Source organism: Gracilinanus agilis, chromosome 4 (assembly GCF_016433145.1).
Source record: "Gracilinanus agilis isolate LMUSP501 chromosome 4, AgileGrace, whole genome shotgun sequence".
Lineage (NCBI taxonomy): Eukaryota > Metazoa > Chordata > Mammalia > Didelphimorphia > Didelphidae > Gracilinanus > Gracilinanus agilis.
The window spans coordinates 511,530,753-511,556,869 of NC_058133.1; the positions used below are offsets into that span (position 1 = coordinate 511,530,753).

Sequence of the window (26,117 nt, forward strand, 5' to 3'; positions counted from 1 at the left end):
ATGTAAGGCGGACTGATCTGAAGTTCTTCGCTTCTGGTGATATGAAAAAGGGGGGGGGGGCGCCTGAACGTACAGAGAATGAGAGGTTCCAGACTGAGCCCGAGCGCTGCTCCCTCTCGCGCCTCACTGCGTGGTCCCTGGCCGGTCCTTCGTCCTTCCCCAAACGAGCCCCTCCCCCTCTCGTGGGTCCTTTTCCTGTCAGCATCTCGGCAGGGGGGGGGGCTCTTTTATTCTTCCTCTTGTCCCGACGTTGCACCGCAAACCTCACCATAAGCTCCCCCTCCCCCTCCCCTTCTCTTCTGTGATGGGGTGGGGGCTGGCCCTGGGAGGAAGGAGGCGGCGGGGTGAAGGTGCCCCCCCTCCGCCTTCGGCCTTTCCCCTCAGATCGCGCAGCGCCCCCGGCCCGTCTCCTGCCCCCATTCTCCATTCCACCAATTGCGGGAGGGTTGGCCGGGACTAACTAGCAGAGCCGGAATTCAGCATCGCGCCTCTGCTGGGGGCCCCGTGGTGCGGCCAGGGGGGTCGCCCGTGCCGGCCGGCCTCCCCTTCCTTCGCAGAGGAGACAGGAAAAGAGCTGCCCCGCTCGCGGGAGCTGGAAGGGGTTTCCCGGGGCGGCCAGGCAAACAGCCCCAGGCCCTGAGTTCGGATTCCGCGGGGGAGGCCGCTCCACTTTCCCTGGGGACTGTGGAGATCCGACCTGAGTCCTGAGGTCGGACCAGCTTCCCGGCCAGGGTCCGGCCAGGGTCGGGGGTGCTCGCAGAGGCAGCTCCAGTGTTGGCGGCCTCCAGGAACACCCCGGCTCCTCCCTCGATGTCTGAGGCGCCGTCCTGGCAGAATCTGCCTCATTTGCTCTGAACCCGGCCACACGGCCCACTTCGGTGCCTGCTGCCTGCCTCCCTTTGCTGGGGCGGGGAGGGAATGGCCGGGCACCCCCAGCGAGGGCAGGCTCTGCGCCGCGCAGCCCCGAGCCTGGCCGAGCCCCTTTCTGGGCAGACTCCGCGTGGACAGAGAACGCTCTGTGACAAATGGAAGGGCGCCATTTCTCCCGTTGCCCCCCCTTCCTTCTGCTCCTTCTTGGGCGGCCATCTGGCTCTCCAGAGAGCCAACCCAGCCCAGAGGCGCCCACTGTGTGCCCCCCCTTCTCCCTTCTCCTGCCGGAGCACCAGAGACGGAAAGGCCCGGGCCGGCTCTGTGACCCGTCGGGCATCACACGGAGAGGAAGTGGCAAAGCCGGGGCTGAGCCTCTGGAGCTCCGGAGAGGGTGCCTCTCCCCTGCGCAGAGCCGGCGAGGGCTTCTCCTGGGCAGGCCGAGGGAGTCGGGGAGCTCCGCCTTGAACTGAGGTGGCCTGAGGGCCTAAGCTGAGCCTGGGCAGTGCCGCCTCTTTACTCAGTCTTCTTATCTGTTAAATGGGGACCCTAAGAAGCACCCGCCTTCCAGGGTTCTTGGGAGGGTCCTATGAGATAAAGCCGGCGTTATTATTCATTACTATTATTCCGAGGGGCCCCGAGGAGTGCCCGTTAGTGTTAACTCCTAGTTAGGAAGGCGGTCCTGCCCGCAGGCCGCGGAATCTCTAAGGGAGGAGGCCGCTGTCTGAAGCCCGCGCGTCCCCGGATACCTTCGGGAGGAATGGAGGAGGGGGTGTGGCGTTCCTGGCCCTGGGGATGGGCGCCTCTGGGGAATTTCTGCGCTCTGTTCCTCCCTCCCCACCCCCTCGGCGGCTCCCCCGAGTGCCCGCAGGCTCAGCTCATTGAAAAGATAAATAGGAGCCCCTGGAGGGCTCCCTCTGGCCTCCCCACGCAGAATGAGCCCAGCTGAGTCTTGGCCTCCCGGCCCTGCCTGGGCTGGAAGCCAGAGAGGGAGCTGGTGCAGCTGGCACAGCCGAGCTCCGGAGGAGAGGGAGAGGGAAGACCGGCTGGGCGAGGGGGTGGCACCCTCCTACAGCCGGAGGGAGCAGGGAGAAATAGCCAATGGGTGGGGGGGTTGGGGCCTGGAGAGGAGAAGGGGGGACCCTCCCCAGTGGGTCATTCATTCCCGGGCTGTGTTCTAAGTGGCCTGGTGGCTGTTGAGATTTTCCTCGTCCCCTGTGTGTGCCCAGTGGCTGGCAGACCTGGTGCCTGTGCCAAGGGGCAGAGAGAGAAAGACCGCGTCCCAGAATACAGAGATGGAAGGCGCCTTGGGGACCATCAATCCCTAGAGGTCTTACCCTCCCTTCCACCCAGAACCCCCCTTTCCAAATGCAGAAAGTGAACGGGAGGCCCCCAAACCAGGGACTTGCTCAGCCACTTTCTCTGGGCCAGAATGCCCCCAAGCATCATCTTAGCCGGGATCTGGAGGATCCTATCGAAGTGTGTGTAAGACTGAGGCAGGACTTGAACCCACGTCTTTCCATGTTGACTATCTTCCTCTGTATCCCTCCTATCCATAACTGGTACACCAGGTGGCCTCCTGACTTGCCCAATAGCAGTAACTAGCAGGTCTGCAAAGAGATTTCTGTAGGATGTACCACAGCTATTGTCCCATTTTACTTAACCGTCAATCAGGAACATTGATTTCCTGGAACCCTCTGTGTGGCTGACTCTTTATGCATCTATTTGGAGTTTTCTTGGCAAAAATACTGGAGCAGTTGGCCATGTCCTTCTCCAGCTCACTTGACAGATGAGGAAACTGAGGCAACCAGGGTGAAGTGACTTGCCCAGGGTCACCTAATTAGGAAGGGTCTGAGGTTAGATTTGAACTCTTTGGCCCTGGCTCCTCGTAGCCCTAGCCCTGTGCTGAGAGCACCCAGAGAGAAATGACCTGTCTCTGCCCCCATGGAGTTTATGTTCTAGCAGAGGAGACAAGTTCTTAGAAAAACTAGGAGACCTTGTTTGGGGAGTCTGCCGTGGACTATGGGAAAAGCTTCATACATGAGGGAGCATATTTGGAGGTGGCTAGAGATGGAAGAGGCAAAGGTGAGGCAAGGAGGGCATTATTCCAGGCATGGGGCATGGCTTAGGCAAAGGCACAGAGATCGGAGATGATGCTAAATGGAAAATTCTTTCTTGGGGCTTTTGCCCTGATTAATGAGGACAAACCCAGGAGCAGAACATTAAAAGGAGTCTATTGAAGAACATAAATCGAGACTAAAACATTGGCTCCAAACCAAAGGCTTTTCCCTTTAACATAGGACTTTGGACAAAAGGTGAACCATTTCTTTGAAAATTATCGGGTGTCCCCAGTGGGCTGAAGGGAGGCTCAGGTCACTGAATTGGCCCCACCCCCACTCCGGGTGGGATTGGAAGGGGCGGCCAGCACTCGTCTGCCCAGTGCCCGTCTGTGAGAGAGCCTGGAGGAGTCGTCTTCTGTGGTCCTGTCAATGGCTGGGCACGCTCTCCCCTGCTCCATTCCATCCTTCCTGGGTCTGGAACCCATCCAGAGCCCCGGAGGACCAGGGCAGGTCCTGGTCTTTCCTCTAATGGCTCTCCTCATTTGGGGAGGGCAGGGACCCTTGGTTGCCCTCTGAGGCCTGGGTCTCTCTCCTGCACCCCCCAGGACCCCAGCTCTATTCTTTCCCCAGATCTAGCCAATGGAAGCCCATTGTGTCTGCACCCTTGGGGGCTGCATTGTTGCCTTCCTTATCTGTTTGCTTTTGTCAGTCCCTCCGAGGCCCAGCTCCGGGTCGGCCCGGCTTGTTCCTTTGGTCTTTACCTTCCTTCTGGGGCTACTGTGGCCAGCAGGGGGGGAGGGGTGGATAGATGGAGGGGGGCAGGGCCGGGACAAAGAAACGGGTGAAACAGTTGTTTTCTCAGCACTACAGCTTTCTCCCTGGCTCCTGGCACACAGAGGGCACCGGCTTCTTTAAATTTTAAACCCTCACCTTCCACCTTGGAGTCAGTACTGTGTATCGGCTCCAAGGCAGAAGAGTGGTAAGGGTGGGCCATGGGGGTCAAGTGACTTGCCCAGGGTCACACAGCTGGGAAGTGTCTGAAGCTGGATTTGAACCCAGGACCTCCCGTCTCTAGGCCTGACTCTCCATCCACTGAGCTACCCAGCTGCCCCCCATCCCGGCTGCCTCTGGGATCCACTTTACCCCAGCCTGGACCGGGGCATGCTGGGGGCAGGGAGAGGAGGAAGGGGGGCTTCAGGCCGCCCTGAAGGAGCCCTTGCCTGGGCACGGGTGGTTGGCGCCCCTAGATGGGCTTCCTCTGGAGATTACTTTCCAGCTTGGAGGTCGCATTTTCCCTGCGAGCCGTTCAGAGGCTGCTCTTTAACCCTATGAGCTCCAGAGGGTCACCCCAAGATCTGCCTTTGCCAAGAGGGCCCCCGAGAGGCACAGACAGAAAGCAGCCCCTGTCCTGGGGAGCAGAGCCGGACTGGGCCCAAACGGGCATCTCCCCGATCCCGGGTGGGGGCCGGCTCCCCCTGGGGGGCTCCAGAGAGCCTTTCTAGCCCTCCTAGGCTCGCCTTTGGGGAGAGCGCCTCCTCTTGGTCTGAAAGGGATTTTTGGATGTTCTCCGGCCCGGGCTGGACTCCCGCCATGGGGCCAGTCAGTAAGATGAGGCTTTGGAGCGAGGAAGCCGCTGCCGGGCACGGGCTGGGCACCTGCCTGGCATTTGGACAACGGCTTCTGGCTCATCTGGAGCTCCTCCTCCTCTTCCTCCTCCAGGCTTTGGGCACAGTAGCCTGTCCTTGGGTCAGCGGTCATCCTGGGGAGGGGCAGAAAGAGGCTGCTGGGGAGGCTCCCCCAAATGTAAGAGACGGAGGGAGGGAGCCTCGCAGGACACAGACTCTGTGTGGGAGCCCAGCTTCCCTCTGCCTGATTGTTTGGGGGCCCTGAAGGGGGAGGAGGCCTTTGGGGTGTCTTGGAGCACCCCATTTTCCTCCCTGGAGCTTTCTGCCATTGTGGGGGGGGCAGCAGCAGTGCTGAGGCTCCTCAGAGACCCAGCCTGCCTCCTTTGGCTCCCTGCCCTGGCACAGAGGGCAGCTCTCATGCCGGCCCTGGCCGCCCTCATGGCATCTAGGACACCCCCTTTGTCTTTCACACCCAGAGGATCATGGGAGGCTGAGCTGGGCCCAGGGGCTCTAGAGGACAGTCGAGGCCTGGGTCTGCTGTGGGAGAGCCTGGAGGCCCGGCAGGACTCCAATAATTAGCTTAAAAAATCAAAGAGAATTTATGAAATTGCAAGTAGGTTGGATCATTAAGTCAAATGGGCTCCCTGGGAGGCAGGAGTGGGTGGGAGCCGCCTCCCTGAGGAGCTGCTCTTGGCTTCTTCTACCCTCCTGACAACAGGGGTTCCATGGGGGGGATTGGGGAGAATCAGGGATGTCTGGTGGTAGTTTGTGTCTAGAGGCACAAGGAAGTGGAAGTCAGGTGCCACCCGGTGCTGTCAGGAGGGATGGAGGATGGGTGGGGGGGGCGCAGATCTGTGGTCACCAAAGGTCCAGGGGGATATCCGAGGGGGAGGTTTCTCTCAGGGATCTTATTTTTATTTATTTTTTTAAACCCTTAACTTCTGTGTATTGGCTCCTAGGTGGAAGAGTGGTAAGGGTAGGCAATGGGGGTCAAGTGACTTGCCCAGGGTCACACAGCTGAGAAGTGTCTGAGGCCAGATTTGAACCCAGGACCTCCCATCTCTAGGCTTGACTCTCAATCCTCTGAGCTACCCAGCTGCCCCTCTCTCAGGGATCTTAAAGGGATTTCCTATGGCCTTCTGGACCTGGAACGCTTCTGGAGCTTGGGGGTCCTTGGAGAGCAGAGCCCTGGGCTCAGAGAAGCTCCTGGAGGGGGTCCTCCCTGCTCTGGATTCCCCCAGAGCAGCAGGCTTGAAGTGAGGAGGGGTCTGGCCTGTCCCCCTCCCCCATGATCTCCTCAGGGCCCAGAGAAACTTTTTTCTGTTCTCCCCTGCCCTGCCTCCAAGGCACTTAATGGCCCACCATGTGTTAGTACCAGAATCCTTTCTTCTCTCAGGTTTTTTATTTCTGTGCTCAGAGCTTAGTTCTCAACAAATGCCTTTTCATTCATTCATTCATTCATTCATTCATTCATTCATTCATTCATTCTCTACCACCTGCTCTTTAGAAATAAAATCCAGCTCAGTAGCTTTAATAACTTACAGAAAATAACCCCCTTGAGGGCAGGGAGGGCTTTTTTGGGGGTCTTGTCTCCCTAGTACCCAGCAGGGTATTGAGCACACAGTAGGTACTTCTTAGAGTCTGGCATAGTAGCTGGCACATAGTAGGTCTTCCCTAGCATTCAGTTGTAGGAGTGACTCCCTAGTGCCCAGTGTAGTAGCTGGCACACAGTCACTGCCCTGGGGGAAGCCTGGGGTGTCAGATGTGTCTCATTGAAGGCCATGGCAAGGGCAGTGTGAGTGGACCGAAGGGGATGGAGGGGCAGGAGGCCACTCAGCACGGATGGCTCTTTGGTGGCTTTCTCTCCGTTCATGGGTTACCTAGTGGCAGCCTTCCATCATTCAACATACAACAAGGGTTTCTTTTGCTCCTTTCGCTATGCCGGGCATCACACCGAGCTCCAGGGTGGCCAAAGAGCAAAGTCCCGGCCCTCCCGGAGATCACGTCCCATTTGGGCCGCCAAAGAAGAATCCTCTCTGGCAGGGCCTCTGCTGCACTGCAGGGACCCCTTTGGCCATCTGCGGCCATTTCCCGGAAGCACGAGAGCGTGTCCACACGGGCCTCCTCGGCCAGTGAAACCAGAGGATGCTGATTGGAAGAAGGATGCGCGGGTCATGGGACTGCTTCATGGATGTGAGTGGAGAAATCGGTGGTGATCTCATCATGGGCTCAGAAACAACGAGAAACATGGCTTTGGACGACTGGCCGCCTCTCTTTGGAGCACCCATGCTGGGCACAAGCAGGAAGGTGGCCATGTGCCAAAATCAGAAGGAAAGGAGAGAAAACGTCCATGAGGAACTCGCCATGCCAACATATATATATATATATAAAAATATAAACCCTTACCTTTCATTTTAGAATTAACACTAAGTATTGGTTCCAAGGCGGGAGAGAACAAGGGCTGGGCAATGGGGGTCAAGTGACTTGCCCAGGGTCACCCAGCTGGGAAGTGTCTGAGGCCAGATTTGAACCCAGGACCTCCCGCCTCTAGGCCTGGCTCTCTCTCCTCTGGGCCACCCAGCTGCCCCAACCGATATATATCTTCACACTCATGTGTTCCGTTCAGGATGGGCGCATGAGAGGTCAAGTGAGCCTTTCCAAGGTTGGAAAATGGGTGAGGACCCAGCGATGAGAGGCCGCTGAGCCCTCAGAAGCCTGCTGCTGCCCAGAAGGAGCGCTGAGCCGAGCAACAACATCACGGAAACTTAGAGGAGAGCTTTCAAAACAGGAAGGGACGAGACCCGAACGCAGAAGCTATTTTAGGATCTCAGAGAGAGCAAAGGCCAAAATCGAAACCACATTAGACGACGGTTAAAGTCCAATCGCAGCCAAGTGGGAAACAGCCAAGCGTAGACCCCGGGACGAGTCGGGTATTTCTTAGAGAATTCTCAGTGAGCTTTGGCTAGGGAAGAGTCTGCCAAGCAGAGGAGAGCCGGGCAGCCGAGGGCTGAGGATTCCTTTTGTAAGAACGTAGAAGCGTCGCCACCTCCCAAAGCAGTACATTAAGTGGAGAACATTTAGAAGCTTTCCAGAGTCAGTCCAACTATTTTATGTCGTTCGGTCATTTGAATCGTGTCCCATTCTCGGAGACCCCATTTGGGGTTTTCTGGACAAAGATCCTGGCGTAGTTTGCCATTTTTTCCCCTCCGGCTCATTTTCCGCAGGAGGAAACCGAGGCAAACGGGGTGAGGTGACTTGTCCAGGCTCACACAGCTAATGTCTCCTCATCCACTTAGTTAAGCCAGATGAGTCCAGAGGCACGGAAAGGTAGGACTAGAAGAAGGAACACAGAATGGACACAAAATGAACAGATCTGCCATCTTTGACTCATTTGTCACAGCAGGATAACCACGTTTGCATTCCACCTAATGCACTTAGGATGGAGAGCTGGTGGCCGGATGGGTGGCTTGCTCAGTTAGGCCCAGAGAAGAGCCTGAGACCCTCATTTTAGAAGTTCTTAGAAATAAGCTTGTTTTTTGAAATAAATTCTTCAAGATTCCTCCACACGGGAAAGGTTGCAGAGGATTTTTAAAAAATCACATCGGCCTCATATCAGATGATGATGTCTTTTGGGCATGGCCTTCGGGGCCTCCTCTGGGTAAAAGACTTTATTTAATTCTAATTTTTAGGATCAGACAAAGCTGTAAAGAGACTAGAAAGAACTAGGGAGGCAGCTAGTCATGGAATCCCCATTGCCCAACGCCTTAGAACCAATATGTAGTTGATTCCAAGATGAAAGGTAAAGAGTTTAAAAACAAAACCAGAAAGAACCGGATCAGACTTGGAAAGTTGGGCCCAGAAGGAGAAGAGACTTAAAGTTCATAGAACTGTTTAATAAAGCAAGTCAACATTATTACTATGTGCCAGGCATTGTGTGTGGGGAAGTGGCCAATAACCATAAAGAGTGCAGCCTTCTTGTTTGTCCCTCTGCTGTTTTGGTGGCTTCCTGGGCTCTCTTGAATGATAAGCAAAACGCTCTTTGTAGGCTGAAAGCGACTGGGTTTCCAGGGGCCTCGGGAGCCATGGAATGATTCCGGGATACCCAACCAAGGCTTTGAATTTGGGCCGATGGCATCTGGCTGTCATCCAACAATCAGCTGGCCCAAGTGAGAAGAGACTCAGTCCCAGGAAGGCCACAGAGGCAGGAATGTTTCAGCCACAGCAGCTCCTAAAGTCCACCTGCTAAGGGGGCTCCAGTGGGGAGTGGAAATTCCTGGGGACGGAAATCTTGGAGATTGTTGGAGACAGGAATGGAGCCATGCTGGGGCAGCAGGTTCTGGGGATCTTGGAGGTCTCTGTGGAAGTCTGAGCTTGGACAGCAAGTTACCACATCGCAGCAAGGAAGACCTCTGGCTTTTGTTCAGCTTTTGCTCATTACTCACTAAGTTTTGAGCTAGAGAAGACTCCAAGGCCACTGAGGCCAACCCCCATCCTAGATGTGCTTCTCATTTGCTGGTTTTCCACATTTCACTTGAGCTGCTGGGTCTCCCTGGAATACTTCTGCTTCTCCAACCCCTTTGTCCCACTGTTCAGGGTCTCCCCGGGGTGGCCAACCTGCATCCCCTTCCCAGCTGTCCTTATTTCTGAATTTCCAACTCCAGGTCTCCAAGGGGGTCTCTCTTCCCCTTCCCCTTTTTGCCCTGTTAGCATGCTGATAACCTCTTCCATGAGAAGGACAGCTCCTTGAGGGCAGGGGACTGTTATTCTTTGTTTTCATTTGAGTTCTCTGGCCTTAGCACATACCTGCGTGGGCCTTCACCTGGGGATGGAATGAACCACGATGACTATATCTGTGACCCAAGAATCAGTTTTATTTCATTGCTTGAACCCATGCCATGACTGGGAAACCAGACCACCTCCATCTGTTGCTTAACTGGGGACCTCTGTGGTCCTGCCTGGAAACTGAATCAGACACAAAGATTGATGCGCATCTCAAGCAGCCCACGCGACTCATTTGAAAACTGGGTCAGAAGGTTACTTGATTGAGTACAGACTTGGGGGAGGGGGACAGCGTGGGGCACCTCATTTTCTGATTTCAGGGCCCTGCACCTATTTGCTTGCCCCATCCCATCTTGGAAGTCCTTCACGATTGCCCAGTTTTGCTAATTGTTTTCTTGTACTTCATTGCTCTTATTTGATTAATTGTTTTTAATACATAAAAATTGACCTCACTCTACAGTCAGGATCTTTGGACTGAATGGGGCGTCCATCGACCCATTTATTATGCCTGCTTTGCCAGTAAATTATGTAGCTCAGGTTGTTTCCTCAGTTATTCATTATTAACCACATTCATTTGACAGGTGAGGAAACCGAGACCCAGGGGGGATAGGATGTGCTCTAGTGGGAAGGAACCTCAACTGCTGTCTAGCTTAACTAACTTGGCTTGAATATGGAGCCCTTGGCTGGGCCATCCAACCCCTGAAGCCCTTTGAGGGTGGCCCTCAGTAGTGGCCATCCAGCCTCCCTTTGGGGAAGGCTCTTGGTTAGCAAGTTTGCCTGGATTTTGAATAGAAAGTCGGGCTTTTAATTTCCAGCTACTTATTGATCCCACTTTATTTCTCTTGGGCCAAGCAGAATGTCGAATCCCATTTCCTCTTGGCAGTCCTCCCAAAGTTTGCAGGCAGCTCTCAAGTCCCTCCCAGCTGTGTCACCAAGTGCCTTCTCTGATACTTATGCCATTTGGGTGGCATCCTGCACCGTTCCCTTCCCCCATCTCTACCGATTGTCCTCTCCTGGATATGATACAATTTAGGGATTTGGTGGGATCATTGGTGTGAGGAACTCCTTGCTGCTGGTGCCTCTGGGAAATTCATTTCTCAATTTGAGAGTTGCCTGGGGCCTTGAGGGGTGACTGACGCAGTCTGCCTAAGAGGTGGCACTCTGCTGATCGAGGGCTCCCTTCTCAAGACTCCCTTCTCAGTTCCAGACTGATGCTTTTCTAAAAGTGGTTCCTGAAGGGCAGCTGGGTGGCTCAATGAATTGAGAGCCAGGCCTAGAAATGGGAGGCCCTGGGTTCAAGTCTGGCCTGAGACACATCCCAGCTGGGTGACCCTGGAAGTCACTTGACCCCCATTGCCTAGCCCTTACCACTCTTCTGCCTTGGAACCAATACATAGTATTGACTCCAAGATGGAAAGTGAGGGTTTAAAAATAAATAGTTGCTGGAAGGGGCTGCTGCAGCTTCAGATGGGATCAGAATGGGAATACTTATAATGGCAGTGGGGATGATGATATTTACGCTCTATGGTCCTTCCCTCCTTTCTTTGCTCTGGAGCCCCCCTGCCTATACTGGGCCTACTATTGTGTAGATTTCATTTGGAATCCTTTCTCTATTTTCTTTTTTTGGGGGTGTATGTGTGTGTGTGTGTGTAATCAGAGTATGGCTTGCCTGGTTGTGGGGGGAGGAGGAGAAAATTAGCCTGGCCACAAAGAGTGGAATAATGGATAGGGCACTTCATTTAGGGTTTTTTCTTCCCGATTTTGTAAGTCCCCCTCACTCAGGGGGCCATGTTACTCTTATGCTAATCTCTGCATTGATCCAGTTTTTGTGTATGTGCTGCCAAAGCAAGCACTGGATTTCCATTTGGAAAGACCCATATTCAGTTGTGTTTCAGGAACTTTTCTGCTCCCATGGCAAGTGACATTTCTCTGCGCCTCAGTTATCTCAGAGGTTAGACTCAGTGATTTGAGGGTCCCTTCCCCCGTGATCCTAGAAAATCAATAAAAGAGAAATAAAAAATTCATAATCATAATCATCCATGTAGTTGCTATTCTATAACATAATATATAACAAATGTAATATGGCATGTTATATGGTTTATAGAGCCCTTGGCTCCCACCAGCTCAGTCAGGGAAATGTGTTGGTCTCCCCGTCTGATCCTGATTTCACAAACGGGGAACCTGTGATTCCAAGGGAAAGCGCCTCGCCTCGGATGCTCACTGGCCTGGGACGTGTCAGAGCCGGGACTTTGAATGACGTCAGGCTTGGTTTTCTTCCCACAATGCTCTCACCTCTTAGGTTCTGTCCTCTCGGTGGAGTCTCTCCAGGCAACCTTGGCGAGCCTTTGCTTTCTGTCACCAGGCTGCCCTTTGGCTTTTTCTTGCTCTTGAAGTTCACTAACACTCCCTGGGAGGTTCCTCCCCCTCCCTGCTGGTCCCATTCCCTCTTATTCCGTACTTTGATGGATGTGTGGGGATCTCATTATTTAAAATGAACCGGAGCTGCCCTTCCTAGCCAGGTGCTCCGTGTGAGCCCTGGTAGGTTGTACTACCTTATGGGGATGGGGTTGAATTGGAGCCTGGGGGGTTCCATCCGGAGACACTGAACTGTAATTATACTCCTGGGAGCGCCTAATCCTCATAGCCACTGCTATGCCCTTGGAGGCTGTCTGGTCTTGGCCATGGTGCTGAAAGTGGCGTAAGTGCCCTGGAGGCTGCTGGCAGAAGGGAAGGTTGGTTGCCTTGACATGCTTCCTGTTGTATAGCAACCAATTACAGCTTAATTAGCTCGGAGTTAATTTGGGTATTGTTCCGGAGCTGCTGACTCCAGCAGGTGATGCGCTCCCTCTGGGCTATGGGGCTTCGCTGAGTTAATAGGGTGATTCAGCATGTTGGCTACCTGACCTCTTGGGGCCCGGTATTGCCAAATCATTTCATTTGAGTAGTTTTACTGTGGGCTGATATGGAAAGGGCTCCACTCTGCTGGGCTGGGCTTGGGAGGCCTTTGCAAAGGTGGAGGTGAGGCGATCTGCTGGGGAGAAGGTTGCCTTGGCAACTGGATGCGATTGTTTTCTAGTTCTCCGATTGGAGCCTGCAAAATGCCTGCCATTTTTTCAATAATTTCAACAATTTTCAACAATTGCGCTGAACCTTTGGGCTCTCTGTGGGGAACAGATCATTTTCTGGAATCTTTCTCACCGGTTATGTTTAAAGACTTCTCTAGGGGCAGCTGGGTAGCTCAGTGGATGGAGAACCAGACCTAGAGATGGGAGGTCCTAGGTTCAAATCTGGCCTCAGCCACTTCCCAGCTGTGTGACCCTGGGCAAGTCACTTGACCCCCATTGCCCACCCTTACCACTCTTCCACCTAGGAGCCAATACACCGTATTGTTGATTCTAAGACAGAAGGTGAAGGCCCCAAAAAACAAACAAATAAATAAATCTCTAAAGGGTTCTGGGGACTGACAGGCTTGACTGTACTGATTGGTTGCCTTCTCTAGGCTCTGAGGCTTGGTTCAGACACCTGGGTTCTAGACCTGTATCTCAATTGCTTCTTGACTGACTGTAGACAGTTATAGAACCGTGGGATCTTGGAACTGGAAAAGACCTCAGTGATTGTCTCCGAACAAATGATCCCCTCTCTGACATTTTCAGTATGTTATCATCCAGCTTCTGCTTGGAAATCAGTTAGGAGGCTATACCAGAGCAGCCCAAACAAGAAAGGAGGTGCTGGAAGAAGAGAAGCAAAGGGGGAAGTGAGTGGCTCTTAATGGCTGGCTCTTGGGGGTGAAGGAGAGGGAGGAGTCAAAGATAAAGGGGGAAGGAAGGAGGGAATTCCACTCTTTCTCTAGGCAGCTCATTTCTCTTTGGTAATCGAGTCTGATCTTTAAGGTGTTCTTCGAACCAATCCCCAAGTCTGCCTCTATGCCTCCCTTCCCCCATCTCTTCTAGTTAAATCACTAAAAGAATAACACAAGAATTTGGCTTTATTTTTCTTAATCACCCAACTTAATCTTTTAAAAATAAAAATTTTGGGGGGGATCTTGTGTTTTTATATTGCTTCCTATAGCTGTCCTCTCCCCCTTTCCAGAGTCATACCTTATAACAAAGATGAAAAAAGAATAGGGGGTGGCTAGGTGGCTCAGTGGATTGAGAGCCTAGAGATTGGAAGTCTTGGGTTCAAATTCAGCTTCACACACTTCAGATCTCTGACCCTGAGCAGATCACTTAACCCCCATTGCCTAAACCTTACCATTCTTCTGCCTGGAAACCCATACACAGTATTGATTCTAAGATGGAAGGGAAGGATTTAAAAAATGAAAAAGGAATCAAGAAAAACGAGTAAAACTGATCTATATTTTGAAACAATCTGTAACTAGAACTGAACATAGAACTGGGGTTCTATACTCCTGGACCATCCACCTTTGCAGTGCTGGGAGGTACCGTCTCATTTACACGCCTATTCCTGGAGTTTGCCCTGGTCTTTCTCCTAATTGAATTTCTAAGTCATTCTGGAATTTGCTTTTTAGAGGGGATGCTACTTTGAGCTACTCTATATGCATTAAAATTCCTGTTAGAGATACAAAGACCATATTGAAACAGGGCTTGCCCTCAGGGAGCTTACATTTTGCAGGTTAATGCAAATACAAAATAACTGCTGGCCAAATAGCTCGGGGCCACGTGTATCTGGTTACTTTTTTTAAAAGTCTCTCCTACTGTTACATACTTTGGATTTACTTTGTTCCGAATGGGTCCTTTGGTAACCCAAGAAATGTTAGTTGAATTGAAATGAACTGAGCTACTTCCTATCCTGTCACTCAAGCTCGTGCTGATTTAGCATCAGGCAAGGAATCCTCCCGGGCCAGCGGCCTTTTGTCTCTGAAGTCTGGCGATCTGGGTGCTGAGTGACTGCTGACTCATGCAGAGGAGCTGGCTCCTTCCAATTCCCGAGATGAAAGGCTGCTGGGGCCCATTTCTGCTTTGGAGGGGGGGGGCACCCCCAGATGTTGGCCTCTTTAGATGAGGTCATCGTCCCTTAATTAGCTACAAGTCAGAAGTGAGAAATGTCAATTTAGGGGATGAATGGGCTCCTGGGAGGGTCCATTCTCAGTGGGTAGGGCAAATAGTCCAAATCCCTTATTTTTCCTGATGAGGAAACCCAGGTTTTGGGAGGCAAAGGGCATTGCCCAAGGCTGCATGGAGAGGCGCAGCTTCCAGAAACAGTCTCTACACTGTTTGGGCCCCTGTCCCTACTGAATGTTGGGCTCCATCTTGGATTTTGGGATTATTGAGAGAACAGCAAACAAGAAGGCGGGGAACTGCAGGCTCATCCCATTGAATTGGGATGACCTGGCCGTGGGGTGGAAGAGAGAGAGACAGAGAGAGACAGAGAGAGAGGAGAGATGTAATAACTGTGGCCCAATACCAGAAGGCTCTCTTGTTGAGGAGGGATTAGCTTTGTTCTCCTTGGCCCCAGAGGGTAGAGCTAGGAGCTATGGGGAAGATTAAGGATCCATACCTGGAAAAATTTAGATACTTAGAACAGAATGGGACAGGTTGGCTCCAGGGGCGGTAGGCTCCTCCTCCTCCTCCTCCTCCATGGAAGTCTTCAGGCAAACACTAGGGGGCCTTGTTGTAAACCTGCTCTTTAGGCATTCTGCAGCCTGGGAAAGGAAGTAGAATCAGCAGGCATGGGTTCAAATCCTTGCCTACTATTAGACTACTGTGTGATAAATCACTCCCTTCCCTGGGCCTCAGTTTTCTCATCTAGGAAATGAAAGGATTGGACTAAATGACCTTTATATGGCTGCCTTTCAGCTCTATATTTATGCTCCCAGGGATGAGTTTGGGGCTGTCCGTCTCCACACACCAAACATTTCTGGGATTCTGGGGATCATGCTTTGCTTGAATTTGTTTTTGAAACCTTTACCTTGTCTTAGAATCAATATGAAAAATTGGCTCCAAGGCAGAAGAGTGGTAAGGGTTAGGCAATGAGTGTTAAGTGACTTGCCCAGGGTCACACAGCTGGGATGTATCTTGAGGACAGATTTGAACCCAGGACCTTTAGTCTCTAGGTCTGGTTCTCTATCTACTGAGCCATCTAGTGACCCCTTTACTTGAATTTTAAAGGGTGTCCACAGAGCCCCAATTTCTGACTCTGTGTGTGTGTGTGTGTGTGTGTGTGTGTGTGTGTGTGTGTGTGTGCCTGCCTCCATTCACAAAGTCTCCTATTCAGACTAATCCAGGGAGGGGAGCTGTCAATTTGGATGGCCAAAGTCCAAATTCTAGAATCATTTGAAGGAGGCTGAGGAAGACTCCTCGCAGTCATGTCCCCGATCTGGTCTGTTGCCCAGTAGCACCCTTTCTACCTTCCCAGCGGCCTTCAGATCCCCTCTTCTCTCCTCTGACATAGCTGCCACCTTGGCGAAAGCCCTCATCAGCCCATGCCTGGCCTATTGCCAGAGCTGATGGATTGGTTTCTCTGCTTTCAGCCTCTTCCCTCAGCTGACTGTGACTCCCTCCCCCTCCAGCTGTGGGGCTGTGCCCGGGGAGGGGATGGGATGGGGAAGGAGGTGAGGACAGGACCAGTCCCTTGTTCACTGTGTGGCTGTTTTTAGGAAAGCCAGCCTGGGGCCAGAGCCAGGAGAAGCCAGTGTGCCGAGATGAGCTGTCAGCCACCCCCCCCTCCACCCCCCCCCAAAGCTTTCTGAGTGCTCTTTGGGGCCGGGCGGGGGTTCTGACCTTTCCTGTCTTGTTCCCCAAAGCCATTAGCAGCCTCAGCTCTGAGGTGATCCCTCACCCCGGGACCCAGAGGGACCCAGAGAGAGCGAAGTAATGGCCAGACCAGGCAGATATGTTGGCATTGGTTTATAGTCTGGGGCTTGGGGAGCCCCGAGGCCACTTCATGAGTGAGAGTTTATGCCTCTGAGCTCGGGCCACCTTTTGGCAGCCTCTTCGGGCCAGAGGATGGGAATGGAGCCCAGAGGGCAGGAACTCTGAGCAGGGAGACTGGGATGGGTTTTGCCTGGCCCAGCACCCTCCCAGGCTCCCCTCTCCTTGCTTCCTGTACCACCCTGGTGGGGGGAGGCAGCCTATGATCTTTGCAGGGTGCCGAGGGGGAAGGAGAAAGGCTTCTCTCAGACGGTTGCCTTGGGGATGGGAGCTGAGGGTGTAGCAGCTGCCAGAGGCTCCAGGCACTGGTTGCCAGCCAGGAAGCAGGAGTGCCCTTGAATTATTTCCCTGTCTTTAACCCCTGAAAATATCGCATCTATCTGTGTCTCCGAGGGGGTGGGGGAGATAGCTGCCCCTCCGGAACTCTTGGATCTGGGGCACAGATGGGTTAGGGCCCATTCAGCCAGTCTTCCTCCCCCAAATGGCCAGTGCTGTGAAGCGTGGGGGCATGCCCACAGGGCACTTATTGTCCAGTAAGAGAGACTCCCACCCCAAGGATCTCTGAGGGATGGCAGTGCCAGCAGGAGGGAAGAGAATTCTAGCTCTGGCCCTTGTTGTGTGACCTTGGAAAGCCACAGACTAACTCATCTCAATCTCTGACTCCAGGAGGGGGCGGGGCTGGGCTAGGGGTGACCTTAGCCAAGTGACTTTCTCTCTTCCCCCAATTTCTGTCTCTGTAAGATGAGAAGCTTGAAGAGGTGACCTCAGAAACTGGTCTCATCCACTTCTAAATTGATGATCCCATGCCTGTCTCACTGAAGGTGCTTTCTCCAATGAGACTAATACAATGGACAAGAAGCAGTGTGGCCTGATGGATAGAGAGCTGGCTTTCGAGAGGGGAAGACCTAGATTCAAATTCTGCCTTTGCTCTATATTGGCAACAGGATAGAGAGCAAATCACTTCATCTCTGAATGGGTGGGCACCCATTTCAGTTGATGTTGAACTATTGTACATCAAGGTGGCTAAGTGGTGCAGTAGCTAGAGTCAGGAAAACGCATCTTCATGAGTTCAAATCTAGCCTCAGACATTTACCCAGCTGAGTGACTCTGAGCACGTCACTTAACCACATCTGCCTCAGTTTCCTCATCTGTAAAATGAGCTGGAGAAGGAAATGGCAAACTACTCCAGGATCTTTGCCAAGAAAACCTCAAATGGAGTCATGAAGTCATGAAATTGCTTATGGAAAACTTTTCAGATCCCAACTCCCTCATCAAATGTATTATTTAAAAAAAAAAAACCTTTACTTAATGTCTTAGGCTGTGTATTGGTTCCCAGACCCAGGACCTTTAGGGGGTATGGAGGTTTAGGGACTTGCCCAGGGTCACTGGCTAAGAAATGCCCCAGACTGGATTTGAATAATCTAATGCAAAATGTGTTCCTTTTAGCTTTGTGTATATTTGCCTTAATCTAAATAATTCAGAAAGATATTGAATAGCCCTAGAGCCTAGGTGGGATCCCTGGGGCACTCCCTAGAGACAAATCTCCCTCTAAATAGATATGTAAAATGAGGGAGGTTGATGACTGATTCTATGGATGCCTGAGGCAATAACCCCTAAGTAGCCTTAGAGGGGTGAAGGACTCTTGCTGTGGAATGCTACAGTGCTTTTAGGCACAGCCTCAAGGTCCATTGGTTTTGTTCAGTGGTCTTCCTTTATAACCAGAGTCTGCATTCCTGTCTGTGTTTGTCTCTATCTCCGTCCCCACATTTCTTTGCTTTGTCTTATGAGTAGGTCTTCTTTATCTGGGAGTGCTTCTTCCCTCTTTTTAAAATAAATAAAATAAATGATCATTGATTGAATTACTAGATTCAATTAAAAACAAGCAACAGAATAAATAAACTTTGGAACAGGGATCACATGTTAAATAAAATGGTAGCCATCCCTTGCTTTGGGGAGCCTGGTGTGGGACTCTAGACCCAGTTCAGGAAGCATTTAGAGCCTCACCACCACACTTTTGCCAGAGCAAACAAGGCCATGGCACTCTTGCCACCCCATTGGTTGACCTGCCTGGGCTTTACATGGGGTGGTGACAGTTTTCAGCATGGAGGGCCATCAGCAGTGGTTATTCCTGTCCAGACCGGGGTCACTGCCCTCTGGATGTCCCTCCTTCCCTTCAGCATCCAGGTGCTGGTTTTGCACATTTCAGATGATCCCGGATGCTCTTTGTTATTTCCAAACACTAGCAAGAGAATGGGAAAAACCAAGCCACCAACAACACGATCCCCATCCCTGATTCATCATTCTAAGGTTAACTTTTCATTCCATCTTGAAAGCATCCCCTGTGAGGGCATTTTACTTATGAGGAAACTGAGGCTCATTGAGTGATGGTCAGGCATTTATGAGGTTTTGGCTAGGTACCCTCAGCACAGAGGATACTAGAGGACAACTGGCCCTGCCTTTGGGGAGCTTCCATTCTAAAGGGAAGCATGGACATGAATAGGTATAACAGAGGAGACCCACACAAGAGGAAAGTGCCATTAGAGAAGAAGCCCCCAACAGCTGTTCAAGCAGCTTGGTGGATAGATTTTGATAGTGTTAGCTGTGCTCAGGACAGGGAGGTGGACACTGAGAAATCACTTAGCTTTGGGGGATTCCCTTTCTTTTGCTTCCTCCAAATAGCTATTATCATTTGACTTATCCAGAGTCACTTAGAGGATGGAGATGGGGTTTGACAAAGGAGAGAGCGCTCTGGACTGAGATCTGATTTTGAATCTTGACTCTGCCTCTAGTAATAATAATAGTTGATGGTTGTGTAGTACTTTTAAAGTTTGAGCTTCTTTTTAATTTTTTTAAACCCTTATGGTCCATTTTAGAATCAACACTATGTTTTTGGTTCCAAGGCAGAAGAGCAGTACAGGCTGGGCAATGAAAGTTCAGTGACTTGATCAGGGTCAGGAAGTGACTGAGGTCAGATATGAACTTGGGTCCTTTCGACGCTAGGCTTGGTGCTCTATCCACTGAGCTACCTAGCTACCCCAACTTTTGAGTTTCTCTACAGTGTTAGATAATATATAATGTGGTTCTGTGTGTGGTGCTATTATGCCTATTATACAGATAAGGGAGCTGAGAGCTCTAATCAGCTTAAAGTCACCCAGTCAGAATTGGAACCCAGGCCCCTCACTCTAAATGCTCATTGCCACCATGCTGGATGCTATACTGAGACTGAGGGGGGCTCTAGCTAACTTCTCCCCCCCTTCTTTTCTAGGAAGAGGGGCTGCCCCCAGGCTCCACAGCAGCACGGAGGAATTTGATTAGCAGCATGTTCACCCTCACCACCGGCATAGTCCTCCTCCTGGGTCTCCTCTTGGCTTCTGTCTACATGTACAGGCACTACTTGATCCCCCAGGTAAGCTGGACTGGCACTCCTCCACCTCTTCCCCCACTCACCACTATAGATCGAGATCTCTGAGCATTCAGAAATAGTCAGACAGGGACTTCCTCTTGCCTCCATTTATATATTTATAATATATAATTATTTATAGGCATATGTTTTTATAATTTATGTATAAATTATAAAATCCTTAACCTTCAATAGTCTGGATCCTCCCTATTAAATATTCCTTCACAAACTCTGCTCTAGTCAAGCTGACCTGCTCAGGGTCCCCTCTGCAGAACATCCCATTTCCCACCTCCATTCCTTTGCTTTACATCTGCCCCGCCCCCCTTGAATAAATGACCTTTTTCCTGCTTTCCAAGTCAAAGAATCCCAAGTCCCACTGCCAACATGAGACCTTTCTTGACTAAAGCAATTAAGTTTTAAGCATCTACCATGTACCAGGCCTTGTGCTGGATGTGGGTACAAAGAATGGAACAATCTCCACTTGTTATGGGCTTATGTTCCTGAATATCCATGACTCAGACGGTTCTTTCCCATCAAGGTTCCTCTTTGGAGAACTCGGCCCCCACCATTGGTCTCCCCACCTCCCTCCTAACTTTGTGTAGAGTCCCAGGGGAGGTGGGAAAGACATGGGAGCAGATGGGGAAGATGAAGGAGACCTAAAGCCCAAAGGACAAGCTCTAAGGAGGGAGACTCCACCAATACTGAAGGGTTTGAGGAGGTAGAAGACCCAGCATTGGGTACGCTAGTGTGTTTGAAGTCAGAGGACTGAGTTCAAATCCTATCTCTTTCCCTTATTGCCCGAATGGACTTGGCCACAAAACTCCTCCCCTCCAAGCCTCCTTTTAGCTCTCCTGTAAAATAGGGAGAGCCAGTGTTTGTGAAGGTTTTCTTTTCTAAGGCGCTGGGGGCATTGATACTTCCTGCTCCTTCATTCCATCTTGGACTCCTCCAGCCCTTCCTGCTAGGTCCAACACTATTACTAACTAATCTTCCTCACAACAATACAGAGAACAAGACCGTCTCTAACCCTCGTCCCATTTCTGTCCTGGTCTCTTCCAAGATCTCTCACGAGCCTGAGAACAACATATTCACCTGTGGGGTCATCTACAAGGACTTTCTCTCCTCCCCCTTCCACAGTCATCTGGAACTTCAGGAGAACGTGGAGATTTTCATCAAGGAGGACTATGAGCACATCAACATCCCTGTGCCTCAGTTTGGCGGGGGTGACCCGGCCGACATCATCCATGACTTCCAGAGGGTAAAGGCTGGGTGGGGGGAGGCAGAGATGTTTGTGGGGAGCAAGGTGGTGGCCCCACTCTGGATGGCCTTCTCTTCCACAAGAGAGGATTCATAAGATTCCTGTAGCTTTAAGGAACAAGGGAATCTTGCTGATATGGTTCAACTCCTGGAACTGGAGTTAACAAGAATGCCTGGAGAGAGAGTTTATTTTTGTGTCATATTTTCTCTCCATAGAACAATATTGTGTAGCATTGATAAAAAGATCACCAGCCTGGGTTCTGGGGTCTGCTTGGCCATTAGTGATTGTGTTAACTTTGGAGAATCAGCTTGCTTGTCTGGAAAACGAGACAATTGGGCTGAGGGTCCCTTCTAGCGACAGATCTACGATTCTCTTGTAGCAGTAACTTCTCCAGGTCTCAGTTTCCTTATCTGTAAAATGAGCGACGGTCCAGCTCTGATCCTCCATGACCAAAAAGTACTGCAAAAATGATGAGGGGGGGGGCAGCTGGATAGCTCAGTGGATTGAGAGCCAGGCCTAGAGACGGGAGGTCCTAGGTTCAAATCCGGCCTCAGACACTTCCCAGCTGTGTGACCCTGGGCAAGTCACTTGACCCCCATTGCCTACCCTTACCACTCTTCCACCTATAAGTCAATACACAGAAGTTAAGGGTTTAAAAAATAAAAAAAAAAAAAAAAAATGATGAGAGGGCGTTTCTTTGCAAAATGTTATCATAAACTAGAAAATCATTTACATATGTGAATATTTTTAAACCCAGACAGTAAGAAAAGAGGATTGTGTGTGAAATGATGGAGCTGGTCTATATGGTCCTATTTCTTTCCAAAGTCAATGCAGTTTGACGGGATAGCACCGACATTGTCTCCTGAATTGCCTTTTACGTCGCTGCAACTTTAAAATGCTTTATTTTTATTTTTTTTTAAACCCTCACCTTCCGTCTTGGAGTCTGTGTATTGACAGAAGAGTGGTAAGGGGTAGGCAATGGGGGTCAAGTGACTTGCCCAGGGTCACACAGCTGGGAAGTGGCTGAGGCCAGATTTGAACCTAGGACCCTAAATTCTCATTCCACTGAGCTACCCAGCTGCCCCTAAAATGCTTTATTGGTAAGAACTGCCATTTATAATGAGGGACATGATCTCATGAGCCTCTGGGAGGTGGTCATGCCATTATAGAGAGAAAGACATCAAAAGTCCTCTGGTCTCGCTCCTTTATTTTGCATATGAAGAGATGAAGGACCAGAGAGGCTCATGGGAAGAATAGCCAGCTAGCCAGGCCCCTCGTTTCTCAGATGAGGCCAAGTATCCTGTCTAAGGTTACACAAATAGTAGGCTTGGGGGTGGAAGCCCTGTTCTTGGCCTCTAGAGACCCCAACGGCTCTCCCCATTGTGCCACCTGTAGCTCTTAAAGAGCATGTTCTTGGGCAGAATCCAGGCAAGACTATAGGGGTGGAGGAGTGGATTCCTCTCATCACCTCTTATTCTTGACTCCATTCACCCATTGTCTTTGACTTGTCAAAAGGGTTGTCAATGGCCCAGACTGTATTGGGTCAGATAGTGGCAGAGCTCCTCCGGTGGAACGTGGGTGATGGAGAGGCTGGGGGTGGAGCACGATGTCCAGGCTGGGTAGCACGGGGTGGAGGGACGGTCTGGGCCAGGTTGGGAGCCCCTCACCAGTGGCTTATGTTCTCCTGGCTTCCAGGGCCTGACTGCCTACCATGATATTGCTTTGGACAAGTGTTACGTCATTGAGCTCAACACCACCATTGTGATGCCCCCAAGGAACCTCCTGGAGCTGCTGGTGAACGTGAAGGTGAGTGCCAGACTCTTCCCCTCTCCCAGATCTCCCTCATCCCCACCCGCTGCCTGACAATCCTAAAAACTGCCCCTCTTGGAGTCTCCCAATGAAATCCCACCTCCTGCTTGCCTTTAAAGCCCTTCGTGGTCTGGCTCCGGTCTCAGGGCAGATCCATTATCTCCCTATCCACTCTGGCCAAACTCATCCATTGGCTGTTTTCTTTCCACAACATTAGATCTCCAGCCTCCAAGCCTTGGCACAGGCTCTCACCCCGTGATGGCAACATTTTCCCACTTCACCTTCCTTTTGAACCTCCAGCTCTAGTGGAACCTGGGTTCCCTGGTCACTTCTTACATAATCCGGCTTCCTTTAACCCTCCCTGGGGCTGGCGCCTTTCCCGAGGTCCTGTTTCCCCCCAGAACTCTGCTGAGATTTTGTATTGACTCAGTTGTGTTCTCGTCCTTTCCCCCAACAGAATGTAAGCGTCTTGAGGGCAGGGAATCTTTGGTGGTGTTTTTACTGTAAATGGGGGCTGAGATATTGTTTACTGAAATGAATTGAGCTGAAGCTTCCGCCCAATTGGGAGACCAGCCCGGCGGACCGATAGAGTCTTCTGTGTGGTCCCTGTTGTTTCAGAAGGGGACCTACCTGCCCCAGACGTACATCATCCAGGAGGAGATGATCGTCACCGAGCACGTCAATGATGTGCAGCAGCTGGGCTCCTTCATTTACCGCTTGTGCAGTGGCAAAGAGACCTATAGACTGCGGCGCCGCACCACAAGGATGCGTAAGATGCTTGGGCCAGGGGCCAGGGGCCGAGGGGCCGAGGGGCCGAGGGGCCGAGGGGCCGGTGGGACGGCCCTCATCATCTGACACCAAGCAGGGAACATCCCTGATTCAGACGGGGTTTAAGCCATCTTGCCTAATAAAAAAGGAAGCAAAGAGCCTGGACTGGATCCAATCATGGTTCTCATAGATTGAGAGTTAGAAGAGACCTTAGAAGTCATGGAATCCAGGCGTTCCCTCATTTTACAGATGGGGAAATTGAGGCAAGCGGCATTTATAGGTTCATAGATTCAGATGTGGAAGAGACCTTAGAGTCCAGGAACTCCCTCATTGTACAAATGGGGAAACTGAGACACAGAGACATTCGTAGATTTATAGGTTCAGATGTGAAAGGGACCTTAGAGGTCATAGAGTCCAACCTCTCATTTTATATATAGGGAAATTGAGGCAAGAGACACTTATAGGTTCCTAGATTCAGATGTGGAAGGGACCTTAAAGGTCATGGAGTCCAGAGGCTCCCCCATTTTACAGATAGAGAAATTGAGGCAAGAGACACTTAAAGGTTCATAGATTCAGAAGGGACCTTAGAGGTCATGGAGTCCAAGGGCTCCCTCATTTTACAAATGGGCTTATTGATCCCAGAGAAAGTTTGCTTCAAGGTTAACCCAGGAGTAAAGTGCTCCAGAGCTGGGATTCCTACATAGACTGACTTCCATTCCATTCCACTCACTGTCCCACGTCCCTTCTACATGGGAGCCTATACAATAAACCAGAAAGGGGCAAGTTCTAGGGCTAGGAGAATGGATGGCCAAGTTCCAGGCTCAGTGGGTTCCTGCACCTGTCCCTATGGTGCCCTGCTGGCCTTTCCCCTCTGTCTCCTTTGGAGCTGATAGACTGGTCCTGGGGTGTCCAGGTTCTAAGGCAGCGGTGACCCTGAGGATCATTGTTCCAGCTTTCTTTTCCCGCGACTCATTGGAATTTCTGTGTGTGTATTTTTTTTTTCAGGCATCAGCAAACGGGATGCGGAGAATTGCCACCCTATCCGACACTTTGAGAACACATTTGTGGTGGAGACGGTGATCTGCGAGCAGTAGTGGCCCTCTCTCTTCTGGCCTCTCCTTCTCCTTCCCCTCTTCTGGCCCCTGCCCCGACTTCCCTTCTTCCCCATCCCTTCCTCCTTCTCTCCCCATGGCCCCTGCTTTTCGAGCCTTCTTTTTAGACTTTTCTTTGCCTGGCCTGCATCCCCTGCTTGTACCAATGCCGTAGCCCCCCTGGGCTCCTGCTCTACCTCCCCTTGTCTCTTAGCAGTGCCTGACAGTAGCTTTGGGGGTGGGGACAATCCTTATTGGCAACAAAAGGTAAATGGGACCCGAGCTTTGAGTCTGAGCTACTGGAGCTGAGGAGGGCTCCTAGGATTGTCCATCTGGAGCGAGAAGGACATTGTCAGACTAGAGTCAGAAGTCATGTCATCCCATCTCCTCATTTTACAGTTGAAGAAACAGGCTAGAGAAGGCTGGCCCAGGATCCCACTTGTAGCTGAGCTGGAATTTGAACTTGAAGGCTTCTAACCGAAGCTGCTCTTCTTCCGTGAGTCCTTCCTTGGGAGGGCGAGAAGGCTTTGTCCTGCCGTCTTGTGAGGGCAAAGGACAGAGGACGGAGAACAGAGGCCGGACCGCCCACAAGTGGGCCTAAAAAAAAGAGCACAAGTTAGGCTGATGCCCCAGCACATTTCTGCCCGGCGCCCGTGGGGCAGGGAGGATGGGAGGGCTGGCTGTTCTCAGGGAAGGGAAGCACAAAGAATTAGGCGAGTACAATCTGTCCATGTAGCAGAACCAAAAATGTGGGAGTGGGGCCAGTTGGCCACGGCCAGGGTTAGCCAGTGCCGCTCACCCCTAGAGCGGGCAGAGAGAGATGGAGCCTTGGCATGAGATTCTGGGGGGGCGTCTATGGGTTGTTCCCTTGACAGGGCAGGGGATCAGGGTCGTTGGCTCCTCTGAGCACACGGGGCGGGTGCCAGTGGGTTTGGGAATCTGTCCGAGTGGAGAGCCTTTGCCCACCCTGTTTCAGAAGAGGAAGTCCAGGTGGGAATCGCCATTCATCCCTGGGCTTTGGTCAAGGGCTCATCTGAGGATCCAGGCCCTGGGTTCTCAGGCCCCGGTCCAAAGCAACCGGCCTTGCTTCCCATTAGAGTTAGGTGGGAATTCCTCGCACCATGTTTTAAAAGGAAGGCGTGAGGGTGGGGGGAAGATTGGATTCAGTCCAGGTTTAATTTGGATCTTGGTGAAAAGGCCAGAATGAGCCGGTAGGTTTCTACCCAGCAGCCTCCTTGCTTTTAGTGATCCTTTTCCCTCCTCCCCCCTCCCCGTACCCTTCCTCTTCCTCCACCGTGGGTTGGGGCAGATATAAAATGTCTTCGTCCTTGACTTTGTTTGCATGATTCCCTGGTCATTTAATAAGCTAACGCTGCGCAGCCTGCACCTTCCACTAACAAAAATGGGCCTTGGCTGCTTCTCCCGCATTAATCTAAGCGTCCAGCCCCCTCGCCTCCCTCCGGCAGCTCCCCCTCCTGGGATGGGACTCCAAACGCTTTGTATAGTTCATCATCTGTTTGATACCTGTTTGAGGAAATGCCCTTAAAACAATAAAATCTTTTACCTCTGA

At 51.5% G+C, this 26,117-nt stretch overlaps 1 protein-coding gene across 1 annotated transcript; it reads left to right on the plus strand.

Moving 5' to 3' along the window:
• Window positions 1–4,517: 4,517 nt before the first annotated feature.
• On the plus strand, window positions 4,518–26,117 carry ITM2C (integral membrane protein 2C). The gene is made up of 6 exons (XM_044675664.1): window positions 4,518–4,673; window positions 19,487–19,627; window positions 20,682–20,879; window positions 22,575–22,685; window positions 23,307–23,457; window positions 24,462–26,117. The coding sequence occupies exons 1-6, from the start codon at window positions 4,518–4,520 to the stop codon at window positions 24,548–24,550; spliced, it is 846 nt and encodes a 281-aa protein (XP_044531599.1). The 3' UTR covers window positions 24,551–26,117.